Source organism: Falco biarmicus, chromosome 10, assembly GCF_023638135.1.
Source record: "Falco biarmicus isolate bFalBia1 chromosome 10, bFalBia1.pri, whole genome shotgun sequence".
NCBI classification, from domain to species: domain Eukaryota; kingdom Metazoa; phylum Chordata; class Aves; order Falconiformes; family Falconidae; genus Falco; species Falco biarmicus.
In genome coordinates, this window is record NC_079297.1 from 33,766,256 (window position 1) to 33,784,028 (window position 17,773).

The 17,773-nt window shown below is 40.7% G+C and overlaps 1 protein-coding gene across 4 annotated transcripts in view; it reads left to right on the forward strand.

Moving 5' to 3' along the window:
- The window catches only part of CHKA (choline kinase alpha), a 23,251-nt gene extending 8,335 nt beyond the window's left edge, over positions 1 to 14,916 (forward strand). For 2 of the 4 annotated variants that reach the window (XM_056353600.1, XM_056353602.1), the window contains exons 3-12: positions 3,198 to 3,251; positions 7,352 to 7,465; positions 8,084 to 8,217; positions 8,490 to 8,594; positions 8,947 to 9,005; positions 10,646 to 10,733; positions 11,666 to 11,774; positions 12,233 to 12,339; positions 12,667 to 12,748; positions 13,509 to 14,916. In XM_056353600.1, the coding sequence (XP_056209575.1) occupies positions 3,198 to 3,251; positions 7,352 to 7,465; positions 8,084 to 8,217; positions 8,490 to 8,594; positions 8,947 to 9,005; positions 10,646 to 10,733; positions 11,666 to 11,774; positions 12,233 to 12,339; positions 12,667 to 12,748; positions 13,509 to 13,568 (912 nt within the window). In that variant the 3' untranslated portion in view covers positions 13,569 to 14,916. The remainder of the gene's footprint in view (positions 1 to 3,197; positions 3,252 to 7,351; positions 7,466 to 8,083; positions 8,218 to 8,489; positions 8,595 to 8,946; positions 9,006 to 10,645; positions 10,734 to 11,665; positions 11,775 to 12,232; positions 12,340 to 12,666; positions 12,749 to 13,508) is intronic. The other 2 variants (XM_056353601.1, XM_056353603.1) reach the window with 1 other exon arrangement.
- The last annotated feature ends 2,857 nt before the right edge of the window (positions 14,917 to 17,773 follow it).

Consider the following 17,773-nt stretch of genomic DNA (forward strand, 5'->3'; position numbering starts at 1 on the left):
AAAAATAAGGCTTAAGTAGCACCAGCTACTGTCTGTGCATCTGAATGTTTACAGCAATAACAAAATATCAAAGTACTGCCCCTTCCTTTCCTCTGCTCCCTCATAAGAGAATGGTAACTTGAAATGAAGAGGATTAGAGATGTCTTTGTGGCTTTTGTAGGGCTTGAACTGGAAATTATTCTTCACATGCTAGATTCTAGGACTTCAGCAAATTAGTAGCAGTTCCTTCAGCTCTGGCAGGGATCAGTGATCAACAGCAGATTCTTAGAAGCAGAAATAGTTATCGCTGAATCCAAAACTGTTTGTTCCCATACCCTGAAGTTCAAATTGATGTCTTCCAACAGCTTCTAGAATTGAGAAGTTTCCCCTGCATAGGCTGCTTCTAACCTCTCAGGCAGTTCCTTGTAATGTTGTAATTCCTTGATTTGTCTAAATCAAAGTGTATTTTAGTATTTTGAAGTCTTGAAAACTACTAAAGCTGAGTAAACTGGAAAAAATGGAGTTACAATGGAAGATATAAATTTGTGGGCAGAGCTAAGGGTTATCTGGGGGGGGGGGGAAAGGTTGCAAGTTCCTCCTCTAGACAGAATTCTGTCAAGCATCATTTGGGACTTCTGATACAGAGCTCATCTTGCAGGTACAAGAAAAATAAATTTGGGGTGTTAGGGAGAAAATGGTGATGAACTCAATTTTCTACGTTAAACTACCAGATGTATAAACACTGTCTGGTCATTTTCTGATCACAGATCAGATAATGTGCAGTGTCTGCCATCTTAGGACTTCAGTCTTGTACCTGAAGCTTCCTGCCTTAAAATCAGTTCATATGATCACAAAGTAGATTCTTAACTTCAGTCATCTCTGTCCATACAGCTGTCCTCCCTTACTAAAATTGTAGTGAGCTTTCTTAATCTGCTTGGAGAATAAACCTTCCCACAATAAAAGCATCACTGAAGAAATATTGTAAAGAAATCTTAAAGGCTTAGAACACATGGTCCAGTTCTAGTTAATGCCTCCATATAGAGGGAGTGATTAAAAACCTGCAGCAGTTATTCAGTCATGCTCTTACTGTTGTAATTAAAATAGCCTCACTGCTATTGAAGTAAATGGCTTCCAGAATTGGGCATAAGTTGGAAAAAGCTGTTAGTTTATGGAAAAACTGAAGTTGTGATCAGTTTAGCCAAGAACACATGAACTAAATATGTACATCAAACACCTCACTGTGTGAGATGCTTTGCTTTGAACCACTGTTCTCATAGGTGATTGTTCAGTCAGAAAACAATCAAATCCTTCCACTTTAACATCTTGGAGTTATGTAAAACTGCATCCTGCTTGCTTCATTCTCCTTGACCACGTGACCTGGAGACTTCCCTAATTCTAGGCTGAGTATATGGCCACTTGTGAAGACTGATCCTCTCCAAGCTCCCATTCATATTTGCAAGTTATTTAACAAATTACTTTGTATTCATTTTCCTCTGGACACTAATGCTCCATGCTGAGGGAACAGAAAAGAGGAAGGGATGCCACAGGAGTCTCCTTTTCTGATGACTCTGCAGTACACATCCCTAACTGTCTTTCTGATGGCACAGTAGATGCCATTAGGCTATCTCCGACATTAATTTGAGGTGGACTCTTAGAACTGGCTAGCTCTTTATACAGTATGACTTACAGAAAGTGGATGCCGGTTCAGGTTCTAGGGAAAAGCCCAATCTGCTTACCTTCTGATGAACTGAACCATTCTGAGAGCACCATTAATCAGGAAAGACTCCTGGATGGTGAGTAACTTTCTGACTGTTCAAGAAAAATCTGTAAGTGGTAATGATGTAGGACATGCTTGTTCAGAGAAGCCCTCTGTAAATGACTTTAATACTATTGAGTAGTTACGCATTTAGCTTTAGTGAATATGTTTTGACACTATTAATTTCCTTGAAAGGAATATAAACTAATAGTAGTTTTCATATTGTCTTGTTTTAAACTTATTATCCTAGTGGAATGGGAAGTACTTGCTGAAAGACCATCGATTCATGTTAACTATACTTCTTCTATAGCTTCTGAAATATTGTAACTGCATAGCTTGTGTAAATCATTAGCTTGTTGTATTGTACTTAAGGGAGCTGGTGTTGCTTAACTGTATTCCATTAAGTTCATATTTCCACCCTTGTTTTGGACATGTTAGAGCTGTGGAACAGAAAGGTATGCACATGGTTCTATGAATCAAATGTTTTTGTTCAGAAGGTGGAGATGCAGGCTACCTTTATGGGCCTCTAAAGCTAGTCTGGTTTAAACAGTCAACGGTGGAATTGCAACATAAATGGCAGCCACAAACTGTCGCTAATTCTAAGCAAATATTTGCTTTCTCTTCTCCTTACCTTCAAGCCCTTTAAAGGACAAGGTTTTTACTACATCTTAAAATTTTAAATGTGCAGCTCTATTAAAAGCATGTGCCATTGAGAGCTCACTTGCTGAGGGTATGGTTTGATACTCTTGAAACTGCTTTGTAATGACTGTTCATGATCCAAGCACAATACATTATGCATGGAATTCGTTAAAGTTTTGCTAGTATACTGCAGTTCTGAGACACCCTTAGCTTATGTGGGCATTTCATTTGAAGAGAAATCTTGAATTTGTGTGGCCAGTGGTACATAGTACGTATAGCCTAGGCAGATACTCCAAGGAAATTTAGTCACAAGAAATTTGGAAAATAAGGTAATAGAAAAAAGCAAGTGCTTTGCAAGCTTCATCATGTGCCTCTTCTAGTAGTCCTTCTAAGGCTTTTATGTCATCTCTGTAATGTGTCTCAAGTGCTTTAGCTGCAAGCAGAGTATCATCCTAGATGTTGTGCAGAGGGACTTAGTTACCTCAATTAAAAATAAAGATGTTCCTCTAAGCTTATGATACATTGAAACCTTGTTTTGAAATACTGGGAAGCAATAAAAACATACCTGAAAATCACCTTTCAGGCTATTTACGGGAGTGGCTTGGTCTCAGTGGCACATCCTTTTGAAAGACTTTGGAGTTGTTGAAATAGTGCGGTGGTCAGAGGTCAGATGGATACTAGTGCTGTAGCTGTCACAGATCAAGACAGTGTTGAGACATCTAGTTAATTGTAGTTGGCACTTCTACTCCCTTTGTTCTGGTGGTTGCAGGTTAATCATGTTAAATTTCATCTTCTCATTGTGTTTGCTTTTTCTCATTCATAGAGGTCCTGTAACAAAGGAGAGTCTGTACAGTCTCAGAAGGAAAATGACTTGCAAGTGAGTAATTGAATGTGCTTATTTCGCAGAATTCTATAGGTGATAAATGTGGTTATCCTGCTTCTAAACAAGCAGTTATTCCACCTGGTATCTGGGCTGTACTTCCAGAAACTGTAAACAGTAATAAAGAAATCTTACTTGCTTATAGAAGTAACATTATAATGTGTGGACATCTATACACAGTTTGGAAAGATTTAAGCATTCCACCTTAACAAGAAACACTCCCCAGTTCTACCCTCAATGGTTTCTTACCATTTCTAACATTGGTATCAGTACTGCTGTTTTGAATACTAGGCTCCTCTTCCCTTAGTAGAGGAAGACCAGTACTCTGCTTTAGCTAATCCCTATTTTATAATACAGTGATGAACTTCTCTGAGGAAAGTATGTGAAGCTGGAGAGAACTTCCTCTTGAATATGAGGTGTTTCTGATTAGCATTGTTCTTAGATTATCTGTGTTCTGCGAACTTCAAAGTTTTTGCATTTGGAACCATTTCCGCTCAAGCAGCATAATGTTTAGCTAAGTGCAATTTTTCATAAAGTCATCTGAACAGAGTTTAGTAATTCAGTTTTCTATCCTGGCAGTACTTTTTTCAGTAAGGCATAGCACTGCAGCATGTTAGCCAGATGCTTTTCTTGTTACGTACTATTGTTTTTCAGATCTGTAATGGTTTTGGCAGCGCTGAGGGAGAAGTACATTTTACTTGTTTGATAAGTGCTGCTTTTCTCCCCTTATATTTTCTGCCTTCTGGGAATGTCATCTGAAACAGTTTTTTGGGATTTTTGGTGGTTTTTTCTGGTGTGTTGAAACTGGTTTTAAAATTGCTGTTGTTGAATGACTGCTTTTGAAGTTTTGTTGAACTTCCAGTTTATTGGAACAGCTTCAATCAGTTGAACCAAGACTGAACTGAAAAATGTACTGATTTGATTCCTCAGTTTTCTTCAGAGAGGAAAGATGGAGGTGGTTTGGTTTCTCCTGTGCCCCAATCCAGTAAAAGTTCCTAAAACTATAAAAGAAAACAAAAATCCAAACAAACCCTGGCCTGGTGCCAGCAGCTCATGGAAGTTTGCAGTACAGGAAGCAAGGCTTTGAACTTCAGGACTGTCTTTGTTTGTTGCCTGAAAATAGTGATTTTTATGCTGGTAGGTTATTGTTTTCTGCTGGGAATCTCATAGTGCTGGAACTTCACGGTTAGATCAGTGTACTCAAGAATTCCTGTCAGGATAAACTGGTTAATTTTCTTGAGTCTAGATTAAAATTGTAGGTAGGTTTGATCAGAGGAGTTAATGTCATCCTTTGGGGAGAAGAATATCATCTGGGTAGTAGTAAAATGTTCTGCTTCACTAACAAAAGCAGTGTAGCTGTTCTGAGCTGCCTGGTGTTTGACAGCTGACTAGAGAGGGATGGTTTTCCATCAGCTCATACGGCCCTTTTTAACAGGGATTATCCACGTTTGTTCTTGGCTTTGCTATACTTGGGGATAGTTTTCCTCAAAATACTGCGTTTCTTGTATTTTATAGTGAGCTTTTTGTCAAAGAAAGAATAAAGCAGAAGTGTCAGTTCCAACTGGAATACAGACGGGCTTTTGATCTCTCCCTGCCTGAATGGGAGTTGCATACTGGAAAAGTCTTGTAAAGAGTGTTCGTAGGTTTGAAATGCAACGTTCAGCTCTTAAGTATTCATTTGAAAGTGTGAGTGATCAAATTTTATCCAGAAGCTTGTCTTAAATACAGGTGCTCATGGCTACATCTATCTGATAAAATTGAGTCTCAGAGCTTCAAACAACGGATTGTTGTCTTGCCAGTAGATTGCAAAGTATTTGAAGACTTTGAGATAGACTATTTACTTGGCTACAGTGCTTGATTCTTTAAAAAAAGTCATTAGATCAGCATTTTAACTGGAGCATTGTATACCTCGGTATGCTCAATGTCCATATGAAGGATGCTATAGACTTCAGATGTCCTTTAGTAGTTTATTCCACACCCATACTTGACAGTAGTGTGTGGAGTGGAGAATTGGTAAAAGGTCTGTCGGGTATTACAGAGGGGAAAGCTTTGTGCCTGAGATACATAGATAACCTATGAGCTCTGAGATGCAGAGCTCTTGTTGGACTTGTTCTCAAATGACCGTTCTGTTACAGTAGAGGAAGCTTTTTCTGGTGCTCTAACCTTTTTTCCTTATTTGCCAGGACATTGAAACTCAAATATTCTTGTACTGCTGTTTTTAGATAACACTTACCTATACTTCTTAATCTTGAAGCAGATCTTTCATGGAGACATGCCGCATCCAAACACTGCTTACACAGAAGTTTACAAACTTGTGATCCTGTAGTTGTGGATTATCTGAAAGTTCTAAATCTGTAAGCACTTCTCAAAGGACAAGGGCTAGGCAGGTGGCATGGCAGGAATAACCCAGAAGTGCACTGCTGAGTAACTGGAAATGTCACTGTTTTTCTGGTTGTCACTTCTGATGTATTAAGGGACATCTTAAGGAAGAACACTTCTTTGGCACTTGCTGTCTTTCAAGTATCATGAGTTGGTTTCTCAGTAAGATGTGAAAACAAGGAACTGATGACTTAATGGGGACAGCCAATAGGATTGCTGTAATTGGACTTTTAAAATGCCCTGGTGTTGTACCAGGCACGGACAAATTCAATATTGGCTAATAGAGCAGACATTCAATAACCTATATCTAATTTGTGTTTTGGTGCTTGGTGTTAGCCTCCAGAACTGAAATCAAAAGTTCAGATGTGTGGTGGTGAGGGCATGCGAAATAATGAGAAGCAAATATTTTTGGTGTGTTAGTTCTGCTTTGAGGAGTTGAGATGGGAAAACAGGACATGTATGCAATACATTCATATGCAAATCATCTTAATATCAATTGATATTCTTGCTGCCTCTTGTACCTTTTTTTGAAGTTAATGCTTCAGCACATAGTTACATGAGTCTTTCCTATGCTTCAATATGAATTTCTTGAAGAAACCAGAATAATAGTGTGGGCCAATAATAAAAAAATTCAGTGGAACTGCCTGGAGTGTACTCAAGAGTGGAATTCGTTTACAAAGAGTTATTTACTGTCTGAGACCGCAGTGACTACACTAACTCAGGAGTCTGAAATATCTGAGAACGTTCTTAACTTTGTGCTCTTAATTCTTACGCTTCTAAGTGTCCTGGGTCAGACTTTGAGATGAGTTGCTCAAAAGTAGGCAGAGGCTTAGCAGACCTCTAGGATTTAAGTACAGCTGGATTGTGGTTAGCATAACTGCTAGAAGTAGTGATTCATACTGTGGCTTCTGTTTGCTTACAGCTAATCTTAACCATCAAGGAAGCTATACTTAGGTGATTTTTAACTGTATTTGAGATGGATTTCATGTATCTAATAACTATTAAACATTCAAATGAAAAGAACTGTCTGCTTGTGATCATTATGGGCTGAATTTATTGATGGAAGGAGAACCTTGAAGAAAAATTATTGAAACTTGAGGTATCTTTGGAGGTAGAAAAGGAATAATGGTTATTCACACACATGTTCCTTAGCAGGAGTTTACATTGGGGTTTTTGTTTGGTTTTTTTTTTAAGAAAGGAAGATCTAAAATGTGCTTAACAGAAACAAATCCTAAGTTGTCATTCTAAATGATAAATTGGTTAGTTCAGTTGTTCACTTCATCCATTTGCATAGTTAAAATGTCCTTTTGTGAGGCAGTGTTCCAAAGTGTGTTAAAATAGCCAAGGATAATATTTATAGTTCCTGTGCTGTGCTTCAGTAGGATAAACTCCTTCAGGAAATGAATTTGCAGAGTTCCCACAGGTTAAGGAGGAGAGGGTGTTTTGGTTTTTGCATAGCTTTCCTTCAACCTGGCCCACCAACAGGACCTGCTGCGTAATACAGATTTTTACTCCCTAGCTTTAAATGTGAAGGCAAAGTACTTGTATTGCTCCCATGCTGTGAGTTGTTGCTAGTAAAAAAACTTTGGTTAGTAAAATGTTGAGTCGTCCTCCTAAAGTTAACCCTAAAATTTCTCACTTTGTAGCAGTTTAGCTATTGTGTGTGCTGAAGTTAACTTCTGTGTGAGCACCAACTAACGCTTTAATTTTTTTTGTAGGGGGCAGAAGCCATGGTTCTGGAAAGTGTTATGTTTGCCATTCTTGCAGAGAGAGCTCTTGGCCCAAAGCTGTATGGAATCTTTCCACAAGGGCGACTGGAGGAATTCATTCCCGTAAGTCCTGTTCATGATTAGTGGGCTGCTGGTAGCTGTTTTAATTGATCATGACAGGAAGGTCTCCGGACTGCCCAGAAAGGCAGGGATGTGGGAATGGAATACTTGGCAGCCTGTAATAATTGCTAGCTGTAATATGATACAGTTACAGTGGGTGTTGGAGAACCCAATTATAGCTCTTGCCAGCGAGGGATATCTTAAAAACTCTTCAGCTGTAGCGGAGACTAATAAATGAAGATAAAAAACCTGTTAGATACCAAACATAGCATTGGAAGCTATGGAGTAACACTTTCCTTTAACAGCAACAAGAGCAGATGCTTTTGATGTTCTTAAATATTTATACCCAATCAGCTTTGAAGGTATTTTTAGTGTGAGATGTGATATTCCCCAGGTTTTGATCTAGAAGAGAATTGACTTAAGTCATGTGTAAGCTAGGCTGGCTAACTCTGCTTTTGCAAAGACAGCAAATTTGTCAGTTCATTTGGGTTGAAAATTGTATTGCTTGAGTACGATGCTAGAATTTTGTACTATACGATAGACTAATGCTACTGTTTGTAATGAATCACACTTTGTAATTATCAATTAACTGTATTTTAAGAATACTATGTTTTATTACAGAGCAGGAAACTAAGTACTGAAGAACTAAGCTTACCTGATATATCTGCTGAAATAGCTGAGAAGATGGCTAGATTTCATGGCATGAAAATGCCATTTAATAAAGAACCTAAGTGGCTTTTTGGAACAATGGAAAAGTAAGTTATGCAATACTTTATGGAAAAAGGTGACCTGTTGTAATTTTGATAAACAGATCGTTCTTCCTGAATGTCTTGAGAGCCTCAAGTAACTACAAAATAGTTTCTAGGTACAGTGAGAACTTGGGAACTTAAATTACCTTGAAGAATAGTAATGCTTTCTGGAGTAACTTTTTTAAGACTTCCTTGATTTTAGTTTAAATGTGATATTAGTATGGGAAGACTAATACACTTAGTCATAAATGCTGTACTATTGTTGCTATTTCTAACAGATATCTAAATCAAGTGCTGAGGATTAAGTTTACCAGAGAATCCAGAACTAGAAAACTGAACAAACTCCTCAGTTACAATCTCCCCCAGGAAATGAAAAATCTGAGGTAGGCTTATTTTGTCTATCCCTGTCTTCAGATTTGCACATTTTGAGTATGAATTTTTTATACTTGTTCAAACACATTATACAATGTAATACCCTGTCTTTATTTTTCTTTACAAGTTGGGGATTCTTTTTGGTTCTGTAACCACCCTGAGTCTCAGGGCTACCAGTTGATCCAATCAAATTGCTGATCAATGAAGTACAACTTTGTTGTCCTGATCTTGGGCTCCTAATTGAAAAATAGGGCCTTGCTAGAAATGAATAGTGCTTCAAATTCTTAAAACAAAATCCATTCTTTACATCAAAGTGAACTGAGCTTAGTGATTTCTCACTTATCCTATGTTACTGTTTTCTAGAGCTATGCTTGAAGCTACTTCATCACCAGTTGTATTTTGCCACAATGACTGTCAAGAAGGTAAGCTGCTAATATTTCGTGACCTTGTTCAAGGATGCAGTATGAAGCCTTTGCTGGTCACTTGTTTGCTTTCTGGGGCGTAGTCGTGTTATCAAGGTGCTGACCTGAAACGGTAGCCTGTGCACTCCCGGTGCACAACAGTTGCAAAGCAAAGTGAATTGGCTTCAGCAACCCTTCAGGCTAATGAAGAGAACATCTAGTATCATAACTGGATTAAGCCAAATATGTACACATGCTCTTAGTAGACTGATTGATGGTGGGAGCCTTGAGTCTTTTCTGTTAAGACTGTACCTTTCTTAGCTGTCTGCAATATACACGATCAGGGTAGGATATACTTTAGTCCTTTTAAAAGAAAGATACTGAAGAAGTACAGTGAATGGTGAAAATGGAGACTGGGGTAGTTTGACTCAGCAGTTCTCAGCTTGTATTGATAAGAAATATTAGGAGAACTTTATCCACATTTTTTTTTTTAGCGTGCTTTCTTTGGAGTCATGGGGGGAGTAACAATTTTTCTGAGCCAGTTCTCTATAAACAGTTGAAAAGGAAGCAGAGCTGAAGGTGTTGAGTGTGCCGTGTCTGTGCTCCCTGTCACCTGTACAGTGGGTGAGATGGGCAGAGCTGGAAGGATGCTGTACTAGGACCATATGCAGGGCTGGTTTGTTCTCAGGAGTCCCAGCCTTGTTAGCTAAGGCTGAGGAACTGGCCTGGAAGAGGATAGCCCTGAAGGATAGGTAGGCACGTAAGGATAGGCAGCACGAGGGAGAAAAGGCCACTGATCTGAGGTCTGAAGAGCTAGCTCAGTAGTGGTGGAGTTCAAGGTCTCACTGCTGGTGTGGAAAAGTCCGGTACTGGAGGAGTCAGGCAGGTAGGACTGGGGCAAGCTTTGGCTCCAAAATTTCCAAGGTGAGGGTCGGGGGTTGAAATACTATGACTGTTCAGTTGGTGCAAAGGTGTGACACAGAAAAAAGATGTACCTGTGGAGAGGGGGCGAGCTACTGCTGAAGTTGAAATTACTCTAAATTTATTTACTAGTTGGCACTTGACAGAAGCAGACTTGATGCCTTTCAGAGAAATTATAGGGACTTAAGTGAATTGAAAGACAGGTAAAGCTATCTCCCTGATATGATACAGTGGAAAAGACTGAGCTTTTCCGTAGGTGCTGGTTGTGCCACATACTAGAATAACAAAGTGATCAGTCTGGCTTTCAGGCTGCTGAAAAGCAATTCCTGTCCCGAGTGTTCTGTGATCAGTGATAGGGCTATGCAGGTATGAGAGATGCTGCATAATTTACATCTCAGGCTGTGGAAAGAAACAATTCAGCAAGGGCTACTGAGGCTGACAGTGTCACCTGAGTTAGCTGCAAGCTAAACACCAGGGAAGCGGGACCCTTGGAAGAATGCATCTACCTCTGCCTGTACAAAAGAAAACTTTTCTTTCAGTTTTACGAGGTTTATAGTGTATACCTCTACTTCCAATGAGCTGCTATACAGCCAGTGCAACTTGGGTCTTCCTGTCGTTCTTCTGCGCAGATGTAAGGGATAACTGGGATTATCTGAACAATGTTTCTTAAGATACAGTATTTCTTTTCTCTAATTTTCCTGGGACTTTACTAATATGCTGTATTATCTTTAAATTTTCAGGTAATGTCTTGCTTCTGGAAGGCAGAGAGAATTCAGAAAACCAGAAGCTGATGCTCATTGACTTTGAATACAGCAGCTATAATTACCGGTAAACCACTTCTTATATTCAGCAGGAAGGTGTATTACTTTCTGCATGCTACAGTGAGAGCAAGTGCTGCACTACTGATTATCAGTCTATTCTAGTGAATTATGTTCCGCTCTACTAGCGGTAGGCAGCAAATATAACTGGTCAAAACAGTTCTGGTTCTGATGGTGTTGAGTATAGGCATACAGCAGTCAAAGTTTTTGGAGCTCCTTGGTTGTCCAGACTAGAGGGCTTGTGTGTGCACAAATGGCTTCTTGCTTGCATTGTCAAAATTTCTTTCTAGTGGGGAGGTGAGAAGGATGATAGATTGTGTGTGTGTACATATGTACGTGGGGCAGGTTTTGCATGTTTTCTTCACCCTTTCAAATAGCTTTCTCATCTGTGCAGATGAGTAATCCTATGTTTTTCATGTAATCACATAGTGAAATGCTTTCTGTTTTTACCTCAGTCATCTAGTACCTGTGTTTAAGAATGATGTAAGTGTGTGGAGCCATTGGGATCATTAAATGTTAGCATAGCTGGAACATAATGGAAGCCTGAATTCAAGTAATGAGGGAGTAGGATATGTTAAATACCTTGAGCATGACATTTTTGCCTGCAATAATGCTAATGCTAGAGATACCTGACTTTGTGCTGAGATGTAGTGTGTACTCAAGTATTTTTTAACTGCCTCCATTGGTATAAGACTTTATAGCAAAGTCTAATATTTTCATGTAGCTGATAACTTCAATTCTTAACTGCCCATCCTTACTAATAGAATGTAATGACTTGCAAAAAAAGCTGTATTCTAGTCATCAATTCTCTACCTAGTTTAGCAAAACTGCAGTAACTTATAAGTAGCCCTGTACTACTAAACTTGATTTTAGGTTTGCTTAAGCAAAGCCAGAATGCTAGTATACAAATATTGAGATGCTCAGTGTTTCTGCCTCTTTCAGAGGATTTGACATTGGAAATCACTTCTGTGAATGGATGTATGATTACACGTATGAGAAGTACCCATTCTTCAAAGCTACTGCTCTTAAATATCCTTCAAAGAAGCAACAGGTAGGCACATACAACATAATGAATAAAATGCCAGCATCCACACTCTTCAAATCCTGACTCTCTTCCAGTTCTGTTTTGAACTTTGTCCCAAGACCTTTCCTTCATGACTTCTTTAAATATAACACTTTGTGTAATCCTGACTGCCTTTGCTTTAAAAATCACAGAAGCTTCATAATAGCTATTCAGGAAAGAATATTTTGTGTGCCATGTAGCTATCCACCACAAAGTCTAATAGTTGTGGATTGCAGCTGTGAAATTAGTTGGCAGCAGCAAAATGTCTGTTGTCCCTAATATGGCTTTTCTTAAACCAGCAATTAGTAGAACCACCATTAATCTTAAAGCTAACTCCAACACTGTTGATGTCTGCAAACTTACTGAAAGGCCTGCTTAGTTCTTTCTGAAAGAAGCAAATATGTCTTGAGATGAAGAGCTGTAACGCTTGTTTACTTGCCTTCCAGCTTCATTTTATCTCCAGTTACCTGTCTGCATTCCATGACGGCTTTGCAAAGCTGAGCAATGAAGAGAAGTCCAAACTAGAAGAGGAAATGTTGATAGAAGTTAACAGGTAGCTTGTCTTTCACAGCTGTATCTTGAAACTTCCCCTGTGACACCTATACTTGCATACCTCACTGGGTGGAGAAACTTCACCCGAGAGAGGTGTTCATATATACTAAAGGAAGATCTGTCCATTGTAACCTTTAGGTATGTGGTATACGCTGTTAGTGGAGTAAACAAAACACTGTTCCATGGGAAAGCTATGGAATTACTTTTATAATGTGATACTTAGAGGTGTGGACATCCCCAAATTAAGGAATCCTATTCTAACAGGATATTGAAATAAGGTGCTGTGACTTAGCTGGATATTTGAATAAACATAGTCTTGTAATTCCAGGTTTGCGCTTGCATCGCACTTCTTCTGGGGTCTGTGGTCTATTATACAAGCAAAGATCTCATCTATTGAGTTTGGTTACCTGGTAAGTTATTTAATCATGATTCCATGTAACTAAACATGTATTCTAAGTAACCTGTGGTACGTTATCAGAAAGGAGATGAAATGGCCTCCCACAGCAGCTAGTATCTTCTAATCCTCTTAAAATCAGTTCGTTACTGGTTTGTACTCTTAGCATAAGAATGCAAGCACCTAAGATGATAAAAACTTCAGAAATTCTTCCCATTATTATGTAGAGAGACCATAGCCTTAAGTGTTAGGCCTTGCAGTGAGATGATGTCCTGCAGTGAAGTATTCTTCTGCAGTAAGGTCCTGTTCCAGCGGGATGCTAGCATGCACTAAGTGTGAATTTGGAAATTGAGAACTGGGTGCCCATGTAACAACATGTTGACGTTTGGTGTGCAGCAGTATCAATGACAGGTAGCTTGTACTTGAGAAGGGGATCAGTGTAACTCCTGATAAATGTTTAGTGTACTGTAAAGTGATATACCTGTCAGGTACACTGAATATCCTGCAGGAAACATTGCAGAACCCAGCCTTTTTAGTTCAGGTTTTTTCTGACATGCTGGCAGCAGCTAATAATGTTAGAGTTGAAATAAGGTGGGAGAAAACTTTTTAAGAGTCTGGAACACCTCTGGAGAGAGTATCCTTCCCAGACAGAGCTAACTAATACATTGAGATGGTGGGCTAGGGAGGTTAATAACTTCATTATGTTTCCCCGTCCCAAGACAGAAAACTCAGCTGTGTTCACTATATTGAGTGCTGAATGTCCCTTACTTCTGCAGGAATATGCGTTATCCAGATTTGATGCGTACTTTGATCAGAAGAAGAGGCTGAAGGTGTGAATGTGGGAGGAGTGGCCTGCTGGTTACTGTATGAAGAGGGCAGCTGGACAGAACTTAGACTGTGCTTAGGCTACTGTATCTCTAACGAAGGTGTCACTGAATTCCAGTTCCTTGGAACACAGGTGTACAGTACTGAAGACTGTATAAAAATGACTTGTTTACAGTTTCGTAAATACTTGGAATGAGATTGGGAGGCAAAAGTAAAACACAACAGTGCAATATCTTTAAATCTTTTTGATCTAGAAGGTATTTTATATTATGGGAGAAGCTTACACTTCAGTGTCAATACCACATGCATCAGCAAACAGTGTTACTGTGAGTACGTTTTCAAGGGGGGTGTTGGCATTATGGTTTGTAAGCGGAACAGTTGTAAAAGATGATTCATTGTAGACACTGCCTCTTAATGAGAAAAAAGCAAAGGAGACAACTGTTAAACTGTGAAGTAGGCTTGAAATCTTACTGTGAGATTAGGTTCAACATGCCCCATGAACACTATCTTCAAAGCTGCTGATACGTTACACTGCTTTAACCATAAGGCAACTAAACACACTGAAGCAATATGCTTTAAAGTGTTACCTACATATACATGAATGTTTTTCTCTTAAGCTGGTGTGCCTGTGAAGTATGAGTGAACTTTGACCTGGACATTCTGAAGGAGTTTGTCTTGAACTGTTCATTCCATGTCCTTCAAGAACATACTTTAGCCCAGCCTGGTTGTCTCTTAAAAAGCTGTGTCCTGCACGGGGGGTTCCGTGGGCTGGCAGCACTGGCAAGAGTGCCTTGAATTGCTCTAGCAACTCCCCAGATAACTGGATTGGCATTGACAATACTTGTAATTGGAGCTCATCTCTCTTCTTGTGTTGCCACAGTATATGGCTGTAAAAATAGCAGAGCCAAAGACTGCGGAGAACACTTCAGGAAATTGCTGTTCTGCCTGTCCAATGCTTATGTGGCTTGAGAGGTGCTTTTCTTGCACCTTCAACTTTCACCGTGTTCCAGCAATCCAGTGAAGTGGAGTGTCTTGTGGGGAACAATAACGTGTATATTGAAACTTGAGTATAATCTGTGTACATGTCATGTAAAGATTTCTTTAGATTTTTGGGAGCTTGTTTATTTTGAATGTTATTTGTTTGTGCTTTCTAACACACTGTATTATAAATAATAAACTTCTAAGCCTACCCTTTTTGACTTGTATAGCAAATACTGTTCCAAGCAGCTCAAATGCACAGCATTTCATGTACTGTATAGCATAACTTGTAAAAGCTGTCATCTTATTCTCTAGTATAGAGAATAATTTTCCATACACTCTATTAATACTTTATAATAAATATGAAGCACTTAAAAACATCATAGTTGATACTCTTCAGTCTTCATTATAACTACAGGATAAAGTAGGTGCTGTTTCTGGCCTTAATCTAGGCTGAAAGTACTTTCTTGCTTCCCTTCAAAGGCAGGTTAAATTAAGCTTTAGGTGGGATATACCTTCTATTTAAATGTCTTTGGTGTTTATTGTATAAGTGAATGCCCTTAGAAAGCTCAGGGGAGAAAGGTGGTTAGAGCAAGTGATGAAGCAGACTGGCGATCGGTTTATTAAAGTCTATAGTTGTAGAGGCGGGAGAAGGTTTTGGTTTAAGCACTTCCTCTATCTCTCCTGTTAACTACCCTAAAAACAAAGGTCAAATTTACCAGCATTACTGAGTTCTGCTGGCGCCCCAGGTAGAGCGTTTGTAGTATGAATAGCCAGGTTATTTGTCTGGGCTATTGAAGCTTCTCTTAACAGGTACTACTGCACGCAGCAAACCCAGTGGGAATGGAAGGGGGGTAAACACGGTTCAGCAGGATTCTTTGCAGCTAGCTGGAAAGGACTGACATGTAATAGGTGTCTTGATTCTGTAGGAAGCCTTGGTTTGTATTCTGACGGCAAGTTCAAGTCCTCAGGAAGCCTGTGGAGACTGTCCTCTGACTCATCCATTGCATCTCATGCTTGTCAGAACCAAACGGGGAAGGAGACCCGGTCGCGGTAGTGCTAACTGTAGTAAAGGTGCATCAGAGGTGAATCCCTTTGGGCTCTTGTTAAATTCTGAGAGGAAACTAAGCTATGAAGTTCCCTGGCGGGACTGCTTCGGGTAAGTCCCAGCGCTGCAGCTGTGATTTCTGAGGGTGAGGGGAGGAAAGGCCCTGAAGGAAAGCAAAGCGTGCTCTGACTTGTGCCTTTTGTAATGTAAACGTTAAAAGAGGGGGGGATTCTTCCAGGTGTTGGGTTGGCTTAGCTGGGGGCCCAGGTAAGTCAAAACCAACGAGCAGAGAGCAAAGCAGAGAGCAAGGCGCTGTGTCTTCCTGGTATGATTTTTTTGTTGTTGTTGTAGATTTGTCTGTTGAGGGCAAGTTCTTGAAGTTTCTTTTGAGACCTTGTAGTAGACAAAGAGGAACTTGAGCACAGCCTTCTCTTACTCCTGGTCACTGTTCAAGCTGACTAAGCAGCTATTTAAATGTATTGGCATTTCTGTCGTGGGATATTGTTTTGTGAAGTCGTATTCAAAGACTTAATCTGATTTGGTTTTTGTAAAGACAGTTTAAAATTACTGATTAATTCTCCTTTCAGTTGATTTGTGAATACAGCTTGTGCTTGAGCGCTGTCTTGAAGTTGCTGCGTTTTAATCTGTGTTGTGAATTTTTGTCTTGGTGTCCATGTTGCCTCACAAGTCACTGGTGAACAGACCTACTGTTAACTGGTGAAAATGTGGCTTTATTATTATATGAGTTAAAAAAACCCCACCTTTTTCTTTCAAAGGAAACTCTTGGTGGTCTAGCCAGACAGCTGGTCTCGGCTGCCACTTTGGGGTGATTCAGTGGGTAACTGGCAGAGTCTAGGGTGTACCCCTGTTGCTCCTACAGCCATTTCTATAAGGTGAAAATCTAAATGCTTTGCCTTGGCGGGGGGCGGGGGGGAATGTCCTGTGGCTCATTAAGGCTCAAACCCGGCAAAATTCAGCCTGTGCAGTCTTTGGGCTTTATCGGTTGTGCTGCCTTCTGTCTGTAACTGGAAAAAACCCATGTGCTTTTGGTCTGAAACGGATACAGTCTATTAAACACCTTTCATAGTGACACTACTAAATAGAATGAGACTATCTGATTTTCGGAGCTGCTGTTCTAATAACTGGTTAGGGAGATTAAGTTTGTGTTCAGCTCTACCCTCTGGGAGCACGCTCTGCGAAGTATGACAATGGTGAAAAGCAAGAGCAGCCGGTGCTCTTGGTGCAGTGCGGTTTGTTCTTTCTATCCGTTGCAGTTACTTGCCTTAGTGGGAAGAAGCCGAGGTTACTGGTATTTTGACTAGTTAGTTACTTTTTGAAAGCTGTGGTTGTTTTCCACTGCTAGGCTGCTTCACTTAAGGGTCAGAAGCTACCTTGGAAAATCCCTGTTCCCCAGCGCTGAAGAGACTTAACAGGAGAAATCCGCCGGCTGTTTGGCATTCCTCTTTGGAGCCTTTGAGGTGTGATAGCGTTCTGAAAAGCGATTACCTGGAAGGGTTGCTGTGCGGGTTAACTCCCTCTTGGTGCGTCTCGGAATTGCTGATATCACAGAATCGCAGAATGGTTTGGGTTGGAAGGGATCTTAAAGACCATCTAGTTCCAGTCCCCCTGCCACGGGCAGGGCTCCCTCCCACCAGCCCAGGTTGCCCCCAGCCCCGTCCAGCCCGGCCTTGGGCACTGCCAGGGATGGGGCACCCACAGCTGCTCTGGGCAGCCTGGGCCGGTGCCTCGCCGCCCTCACGGGGGAGAATTTCTTCCTAATACCTGATGTAAATCCGCCCTCTTTCAGTTTAAAGCCATCCCCCTTGTCCCGTCGCTACCTGCCCTTGTAAAAAGCCCCTCTCCAGCTTTCCTGTCGGCCCCTTTAGGTGCTGGAAGGCGGCTGTCAGGTCTCCCCGGAGCCTTCTCTGCTCCAGGCTGAACAGCCCCAGCTCTCCCAGCTGCCCTCACCGAGCGGGGCTCCAGCCTCTGCCCATCTCTGTGGCCCCTCTGGACTTGCTCCAGCAGGTCCGTGTCCTTAAGCTGGGGGGAGCCCAGAGCTGGACGCAGCGCTGCAGGGGGGTCTCATGGGAGTGGAGGGGCAGCATCCCCCCCTCGCCCTGCTGCCCACGCTGCCGGTGACGCAGCCCAGGGCGCGGTTGGCTTCCCGGGCTGAGTGTGCATTGCTGGGCC